Below are 9,787 nucleotides of genomic sequence, written 5' to 3'. Positions count from 1 at the left end.
ATCTTTGCTTTGATGGATCCAACATGCCCATAGAAAAATTTATCAGAAGATATGAAGCAGCTGGAAGAACTGATGGAGCCACTCACTTAGACCTGGTCACCCAAATTTCTCCTTTTATCAAAGGCATGGATCTGAAGGATGAAGTTGAAGAAATGACTGGCTATGAGGATCAAGACTGGGAATTGCTAAAAAAGGAGTTACTCAACAGGTTTGGATCTTCACTTCCTTTAGTCAGATATACCAGACATGATCTTAAGGACCTAGTGCACTCTGCCATTAAGGGAGGGGGTATTAGTACTACTGAACACTTTAAAATTTTTAGGACCAAGTTTGCAGCAATCACTAACTACCTGGTAAGAATGGGGTACAGTTCCAGTATTGAGGAATTCAGAGATAACCTTCTAGAAGCCCTTAGTGAGGAAATAGAGCAAGCTGTCACAAAGGAGCTGGCAACACTGGGTCGCTACGCTACGCTACGCTATTTCAGCGCTACGCGTTAGCGTAGCGGCAAAAAGCGCCCGGCTATTTTGCATAGCGTTAGCGCGCTGTTAGCGCCGCTACGCTACGCTAATTTTCAGCGGCGCTAACAGCGCGCCAATTCTTTGTTAGCGTTAGCGCGCCTCTACAGTCGCTACGCTACGCTGCGCTGCGCTACAGCGCTTTTAGCGGAAAAAAAGCCCTTTTTTCCCGCTAAAGGCGCTGTAGCGCAGCGTAGCGCGCGCTCTTTTGCGCCCTGCATGTTTAGCGTTATCGCAATTGCGCGCATCTGCGCTAACGCTACGCTATCAGCTAAAATAGCTGCGCACCGCGTGCGCGTAGCGTTAGCGCATATGCGTGCAATTGCGCTAACACTACGCTAAAAAATAGCGCATTTGCGCTGCGCTACGCTACGCTAACCGCTATGGTTAGCGTAGCGACCCAGTGTTGGAGCTGGTCAGAAACAATATGATGCTTACCTCCAAGGATGGTGGTGACATTCTTCCTGAAACTGAAGTTCTGCTCTCATATATCTATAAAGAAGTGCATCAGAAATCAGTAATGTCTAGGAGAAAGGTTTGGAAAGGCATTGACTATGTCAATCCTACTACTAACAACGGTGTAAAAAGTCCGATACACGTATTTGTATTGACCCTGTATTGCTGCAGAATGTATAGGCAATACATTGTATTTGTATTGCATCGCAAGTCCGATGTAATACATGTTGTACTCAGTTGGTGCTGCTGCGGATGCAATACAATACACCTTAGTGTATTGCATCCATGGATGCAATTACATGTATTTTACATATACAGACCTCCAGACCAGAATCTGCATCGCTGGAACCGCGGCATCAAGTGTCACATCCCATGTTCATCAGCTTTCATGTAATATGTGACGTCAATGGTCAAGTTAACCGAGATTGCTGGCGGCTCAAGCTCCAAACTCTAAGTCCGTAACCTCCGGAGTTCGATTCCCACCTCCTGATTCCTTTCCAAATCCACCGACTCCAAGGTAAGTTTTTTTTTATCTTTTTCCTCCAATCACCTCAAGATTCCGGAATTGATGTACTAATATCCAGCCTTTTTTCCCACAGAACTTCCTTAAATTTGCTGGCAACTGCTCCGGTGCGATTGTGCAATCGCTTCAATGGTTCGATCTTCCTCTCGCCGCCTCTCTGGTCAATCTACCCGAGCTTCCACTCCAGTCAATGCACGCCGATCTGTCCGACAAGAGGAACAGAGAAACAGCGAGTCCATCCCTTCGTGCCAGCCCACCCCTAGTCAGAAATTTCGGCCCCGCAAGCGAGTCTCTAGCACCTCGTCTATTGCTCGCAAGCAAGGATCCACGTCAGCTTTGATACCGCAGAAATCACGAAGGAAGTCAAAAAAATCAGCAATTGACGACTCCGAACCCGATGAGACCTTACCTTTACTGGACCTCGCTCGAGACTCAGACGAAGACAATTCTAAGGTTACTAAACGCACAAAAAAAAACCGAGCAGCTAATTTGACTGAGTTTGACGACATCAATATCTATTTCAAACTTCCAACATATGGGGAGGGTGAAGTAAGTCTTCTCTGAACACCTTACAATCTGTCATTTTGCTTTACTGACTGATTTACAACTTTTAGACTAGTGGGGAAAAGCTTTACTACAGGTGCAAATGGTGCGATCGTATCTACAAGAAGGGAGGGCGAACGAGGTCTAATCTTTACAAGCATCGTGATGGAGACTCTGGACGAAACCCTTGCCCTTCAAGAAACGAAGCGATCAAGAACGGGGCAAACCTACCAATTACCATCAAGGAAAAAATAGCTAATCAACCTGTTCCCTGCTGTCATGGATGCCGTGGTTACTGACGAGTTGGCCAACTATCTTGGCGGTAAATATAAATATCTTCCCTCCCAGGCAGACCAGTGCCTTGTATGGTGGAAAGTAAGTAGTTCCCAATGTTTTAAACAAGTTGATTCAGATTTATAGCTTTGTAACTAATCTTGTGATTCTTATCTCCATCTCTTTATCCCAGGAACACCACGACGAGTTTCCCATACTGGCCTCCTTGGCCAAGGATTACCTAGCTTGCTCGGCAACATCAGCAAGCGTGGAACGGTGCTTCTCCGCGGCGGCAGATGTTTGTGGACGAGATCAAGGGAGTTTATCCCCCAGAACGATCGAGAGATCAGTGAGTGTTCATCAATGGTTGCAGCAGGGATTTGAGGCGGATGGCGACTTTGAAACAGCTCAAGGGATTGTGTCTCAAGAATTGGCCAGCTTGGAAGATGATAAAACCAAGGCAGCTACTGCCAAAGGTTGATTTTCTTTGCTTTAATTTATCTTTCTTTATTTTTCTAGTCATCATGTCTTTTTCTCCTGGCTTTCCTTCCCCTTCCCCTCGCCTAGAAATGCAAAAAAAAACAAATGTAGAGAGAATACAAGGAATACTGTATCTGACTTGTATTGCATTTAGAATGCAATACAAATGGATTCTAATCTCTGTATCTGCAAAAATAAATACAATGTATTTATGGTGTATTGCAAATTTGATGCTATACAAAGTATTCATGGACTCATGTATTCAAAAAAGGCTATACACTGTATATGCCAATACATATACATGTATAGCACTTTTTACACCGTTGCTACTAACAATGCTTCTCCCAAATACAAAACACAGGAAAAAGAAGTTGAGGAACTCAATGAAGCGCTTGCGGACCGGCGGAAGTTGGTCGTTTGAAAGCTTTCGCGACTAGAGATAGCAAAACTTGATCTTTTGCAACGCATATCTTAGGAACTCATAACTCTATTCACTTCTCTTTCTTCTCTTGATTTCTCTAAGCCATTTTTCCTTCTAAAAATATTGTAGAAACCCAGCATCATTACCCAAGTTGGGGGTGAACAAAATCACATAAATATAGCAAGAAAAATTCAGAAAACCATTAAACTACTAAAAACATACATAGATAAATAGGAAAATCTATAGATAAGTCACTCAAAAATCATAAAAACATTAATAAAATTAATTAAACAATTCCTTATCTCAAAAACAATTTCCCCTCACTTTGTTGGCTTTTTCTGCTTTATCTTTTGGCTCCATTTTTCTGCTAAATATTCCTTTTTTTCCTCTTCTTCCTTCATTTTTCCTCCCATATCCAGTTTGGCTTTTTCTTTGGCTTGGATGATGGGGACATCATCAAAGTTGGGGGTGGATGTGGTAAGCCAATCCTGAATATGGCACCAAAATCAAAGTCTTTTTCCCTCAATATAACCCTCTCTGGAATACTCAAGCACCCACCTCCCTTAAGGATCAAGGCCAGGACAACTCATACCCATCAACAGGCCCCCCATTCTCTCTTCACCCTTTTCCCCCACCTTCTGGATACCCACCTACACCAACTCAATAATCCTCAAGCACCCAGCTAGGCACAAGTGGGAGAAAGTCACCCATCAGACAGAGCCAGACTATTAGGAAAGACCCTGGATATTCATCATCTTTTCCTCCCTTCCCAATCCAGTATAACAACCCCAATTTGGAATTAGCCACACATGTAATAACCATGGAGATCCCATCTTGGTTAACCCTTGTCCCCTTTGGTTTCAGCCCTTCCCTTTTCAGCCACTCATATGACATGTAATCCCTTTCTTCTGATGTTTCATTGTCTCTCCACATTTCAGCCTCACTCCAGAACTCTCCATCCCCATAGCAGTTTCAGCATCAGCCCCTTGATTGAGAATTTTCACTGTTTCATCTTTTCTTCCAACCACAACTCAGCCCCATAATATTTTGTATATAGTCTGCCCTCTTTGGCCCTACCTTTTGTTCCCCATCAGATCCTGTCCCAGCAATCCAGATCACTGGTCACCATTCACTAGCCTAGCTTATGCCATTAAATCAGAGTGGACAAGCTTCATAAGTCTATGCCAAATATATCAGGTTGGACAGACTTTACATTACCTTTAACTTGCTATTAGATTAGTAGAAAGTAAACCCTTAGACATACCTCAAGAATCTCCATAGCCACACCTTTCCTTAAGAGTCCATACTCTTATATTCTTTTTCTTGTTCCCCTGAGAGGCAGCCCTTCAAGCACCAAATCCCTCTCAAGCTCTATTCTTCCCTCAGAGTAGTTCCACACCGTTGAATCCCCCACCGCCATTGCATCCACCACTGCTGTTGATGTATGTCAAGTATACTGACGCATTCAAATACACTGTTGTTTGGGCGGCCCTGGATGGACAACCCCTTGCCAACATTAATGTGTCAAATGGATCCGAGGTCAGCTCTGATTCCCTCAGACGCTGGCGTATTCTCTACGAAGCGACTTGCTCCGTTGTCAACAACCCGGAAACCTACAAAAGAAGAGGTCAACCCTTAGCCCTCAGCAAAGAAGAACGTGCATTCCTCTTGGAGTTGGTGACCGACAACCCAACCATCTATCTTCAAGAGATCCAGCAGTCATTATTCAAACAATTTAACCTCCAAATCTCCCTACAAACTATCTCAAACAAGCTTCACAGACGCCTCCAACTCAGTCAAAAAACCATGAGAAAGGTAAACGCAAATCAAGACCCAACTCAACGAGCAAAGTACGTTCTCCTGATGGCCACCTTTGACCCTGAATGGCTTGTCTTCACTGGTGGGTTTTATCCTTTTTTTGTCTCTCCGTGTGATCCCAATCTCTTACAGTAACTAATGTCCCTAACACTTCTCTTTCAAAGACGAGAGCGGGGTTTGTCTGGATGCAGTAATACGCACTCAGGGCTGGGCTCCAGTGGGCGAGAGGACCTCTTGGCTTGTTGTAACCCAAGCCACCCATCAATTCAACTTGATTCCCACCGCGGACCTTGGCGGCCTTGTTGCAGTGATGGTACAGCCCGAAAACATCAGGCGCGTTGATTTTGAGTGTTACTTGGAGCACGTCTTGGTGAGTCAAATATTCCTTGATCCTAACCTAAGCTTCCATCCAAAGCTGATCATTTGATCTTTGAAGCTTCCTAACATGAACCCATTCCCAGGAACCCAAAGCATCCTTGTCATGGACAACGCCCAAATACATCACAATGGCAACATTGAACAGATTGTCAATGACCATGGCTGTCTCCTTGTGTATCTTCCTGCCTATTCCCCCAACAAGAACCCAATCGAGAAAGCCTTCAGCATCCTGAAGGCTACCTTACGGCGACATGGAGAGCTTGATGGAGGTGAAACCAATGGGGAGGCCATCAAGGCCTTCACCAGACTTGTCTTCACACCCGAACTTATGAGAGGCTTGTTCAAAGGCTGTGGTTACACAGAATGAACAATTGTCTCCTCTCGCTCTCATCTTTTCTTCTTTCAATTGATTCCTTTCTCTTTTTTCTTGCTCTTCTCTTTCCTTCTTTTTCAATTGATTTCTTTCTCTTTTATCTTCACCACCATTTTTTTATTCCCCCCCTTGTACTTCTGTACATTAAATTAAAGCAAAACAAGGTTCAGATAACAGTCTGTTTGTTGTACTTTCTCTTTTAACTTTCTCTTTGTATTTTCACCCTCTCCTTTCTTTAAATGCCGCAAGTGAATTCAAATGTACGAATATAATTTTGATTACAAAATAAATAAGAATCACTTGAGTGAAATAAGAAAACAAAAAAAGGACTTAAGATTACAAAGTATGCAAGTAAAACAAAAAAAGGACTTAAGATTACAAAGTAAGCAAGTGTGAAAATAAAGGACTTAAGATTACAAAGTAAGCAAGTGTGAAAATAAAGGACTTAAGATTACCAAGTAAGCAAGTGTGAAAATTAAAAAACTGGTGATTACAATGAGTGTGAGGATCAGAGAAAAAAAAAGAACTTATGAATACAAACTATTCTACTTGTTGGTTGCAACCCTCATCAAGTGATGGGAGTATTTCTTTGCGGAGGAAGCAATTGATCAAGCTGGGCCTTTGGGAATTCCTTTGCTTGCAAGCTTGTCTGCCTTGAACCATTTGAACATGGTCCAATGCGTGATGCCAAGGGCGCTCATCCTGTTGCAGACTTTGGGCGATTCCAGGTTGACATAAGCAAATTGTAGGAATTCTTCAATGCTGCTGTCGTCGTGGGTAGGGGTTGATGGTGACAAGGCTTGTTTTGGATGTTCTGGGGTGCCAGGGATTTTCTGACTGGTGCCCGCATGCATCAAGGGCGGGATGGCCATTGAGCTCGCAGGTGCCATGTGCATCGGGTTGAAAATCATCTCGTGGGGCATTGCAACTCCAAACGAGTTTGGGAATTGGAGTGCGGCCTCCAAAACGGGAGTCGGTGGTTGCGCTAGAACTGGAGGCGGCGGCGGCAGCATGTTGTCCTTGGTCTTGAATTGGAAGCTATCCAATTTTGGGGGAACCCTGAGGGTCACTTCACCGGGGTTGTTCCTCTATTACATGGATTCAGAGGCAGCAATTATCAGTATAGAGATCCCCAGGCACATGTTTCAAAGGAATTGTTAACTTACAATTGCTTTTGCCCACAGGGCAATTCTTTTTGGGGTCATGTGGAAGAACTCGTTGGGGTTTTCAGGATTGATGAAAACCCCCGTCTCGTGACTTCCAGTGAGGTGTTGAGCGGTTTTGTGGATACAGCCGAGCTCGGTAACCAAATCGGTGAGGGTAGCCACTGCCTGTGCACCCGCAGAGGGCCCTTCAGATGGGTCTTCTGCCGCGCTGGAACCTGTGTACATTAATCTGAGGTACTTATAAGCAGACTCTTTCTGAAATTTAAAACAAAATGTGGTTGATGAGCCATTCTGACTTGGTTGAGATAGATCAGGAAAATTCACATACCTGAGCCAAGACGGTTGGATCTTTCTGGACCAAACAACATATGATTTGACGGGATTCTGGAGTGGCCTCCGCAGCTAGGAGGAACTGCGTGAATGTTTGCCAAATTGAGTCGCTTTTTTTGGGTTGCAGTGAATGTGCGTCCATTCGGGATGATTGCATTCCAAACGATGTTGCCCTTGGATTCACATTCTTGGGCATATAATCCAAGTCCCTCATCTTCATTGTGTTTGATCAAAAGCATTGCAGCCTCCTTGAACCTCTCAAGATTGTAGCCGTGCGTGTCCCAGCTGATCGTCAGCTTTCCAGGCTCTGATTCAGCCTTTTGGTACTGGGGGCCAACAGGAGCAGCTCGGGTTTGGTGTTTGCGGGAGTTGATGGGAAGTGGGCTGGGTCTGGGGACAAATAGAAGGAACTCAATGGAAATTGGAACCTCGTGGCGGCCAAAGGTGGATCCTTGCCAATTGAAAGGAACCTGGCTGCATTGTTGAGACTGATTCACAGTTGATTGAGAGGGAGAGGAGCTCAAATGGCTGGATCGGGTGGTGGCCGGGGCAGCTGCGAGGAAGCCAAATAGGGATGGGTCCAGTTGCGACGCTCTTTGCTGACTTCTGATGAATGCATCACGGCGGCGGTTGCGCTCCGTGACCAGTTGAGCAGTCCCGTCAAACGGCAGGGGCACGTGTCGGTCCGCAGGTGGAGTAAGTGGGTGGTGGAGCCATTCACTGTAATCGGAGGGAGAAAGGGATTGTTCACGGTTATCCATCCTCAAGCTAGATAATTCACGGACGTTATCAGTAAGGCTTATGTGCTCCTGATAGCATCAATGATAAACAGAAAATACACACCTGTGTGGATCATTCCTATGGCCGGATGATTCTGTCTGGAGGCTGAAGTGGATTTGGGGGTGGTGGTCGAACGGGTGGATTCAACGGCGGTGGTGGATGCGACGGCGGTGGGGGATTGAGTTGGGGGGAGTGGTGGGGTGTGTATTTTTTTGGTTCAGTCGTGCACTGCTCTTTGGTTACGGGGGGCGGTGGGAAGGGGTGTGGGGCTGAGGAGGATGGCATTGGGGGGGATTTGACAGCGGTGGTGGCTGGATGGTGGTGGATGCGACGGCGGTGGGGGGAATGGTGGGGTGTGTATTTTTTTGGTTCAGTCGTGCACTGCTCTTTGGTTACGGGGGGCGGTGGGAAGGGGTGTGGGGCTGAGGAGGATGGCATTGGGGGGGATTCGACAGCGGTGGTGGCTGGATGGTGGTGGGTGGCAGGGGATCGGTGGCGCTATGTACCTGTGGGCTCCCCCGTGACCCCCCGACCACGGTCCGTGTGCACGGTCCCTACAGCTGCACAAAACTTTCACCGCTGCGGCACAAACTTCCAGAGCTCGCGGCCAAAGTCGCAAGCTCTTCTAGGCTAGCTGTATTGCATGTGACAGGAATGATGAAAAATGAAAAAACTGAGACCATTTTCAAAGATTTTTGTTGGATCAAATACATCTGGTCAAATTAGTGTTCATTTGGCCTGCAGGTGCTGGTGCCAACTTCTATTTCAAATGAGTGGAAACCTCATTCACCCCAAAAAAATTGAAAATGGTCTCATTTTTTCATTTTTTATCATTCCTGTCACATGCAATACTGTGCTCTGTAATTTTCTCTCCTTGGTTTGAGCAATAATAAAGATTCTGAGAAATTTGCACAAAATTGGAAAATTTTCACACTTTTCATATTTTTCACTTTCATTTTTTCTTCTGTCATGATCATTCTTGGGAACTTATTTTCCACCCCTGTAGCCAATTCCATGACTTCAGGTCTGGTGCCTGATCTTCTGCAATGAAAAATGCAGTGCCAAAAACATTAGATGAGTCATGACCCACTGTAAGTCACTGGACAGATACATTGGTACCCCCAAAAGCTCATTTCAGAAGGCCAACCCACAAACTTGAAGTCATGAGGATTCAAGAATTAGTGTGTAAAATGACTTCAGAAGAATAAATATAACAAACTAAAAATTATTTGGAACATCAAAAAATTTCCAAAATTCCTTGCATTAAATGATGATTTTGGAAAATCTTCAATACTACAGCCATCCTTGAAAAGCTTGCGGGATCAAGGCCAAAAAAAAGATTTTTTTTTTATTTCAGCCACAGGCCTGTACAGTGAAGCTGTACAGGCAGTCAAAACCCCTTCAGGCAGCTGTTTGGCTTGACAAGGGTGTCGCGCTGGCCACAGAGCAGGGGAGGGGCATACGGCAAAGGGTCCCATCAGTGTAAAATTGCTCCAGGATTCCGATGGAGCAACCCTTGAGGCCCCAAAGTTAAAAACAAAGAAAGTAGTGATTTTCTTCTAATCACATTACTGTATGCAGCCTGTCATACAGGGGCTATACATGCTTTGAGGCTGAAAATAGCAGTCCAAAATTTGGGCCTACCCAACCACAAGCTTTTCAGGACTGGCTGTATTCCAAAAAAATAATGAACAATCAGAATCAATAGACTGACATGTGTGAAGAATG

General features: G+C 45.0%; 1 protein-coding gene across 1 annotated transcript; it reads left to right on the top strand.

Moving 5' to 3' along the window:
* Window positions 1-1,626: 1,626 nt before the first annotated feature.
* PtA15_6A288 (uncharacterized protein) lies at window positions 1,627-2,061 on the top strand (the record flags this gene model as incomplete). The annotated part of the gene is made up of 1 exon (XM_053169977.1): window positions 1,627-2,061. The coding sequence occupies one exon, from the start codon at window positions 1,627-1,629 to the stop codon at window positions 2,059-2,061; it is 435 nt and encodes a 144-aa protein (XP_053021215.1).
* Window positions 2,062-9,787: the final 7,726 nt, after the last annotated feature.

Source organism: Puccinia triticina, chromosome 6A, assembly GCF_026914185.1.
Source record: "Puccinia triticina chromosome 6A, complete sequence".
Lineage (NCBI taxonomy): Eukaryota > Fungi > Basidiomycota > Pucciniomycetes > Pucciniales > Pucciniaceae > Puccinia > Puccinia triticina.
This window is presented reverse-complemented; position numbering and strand designations above follow the sequence as displayed.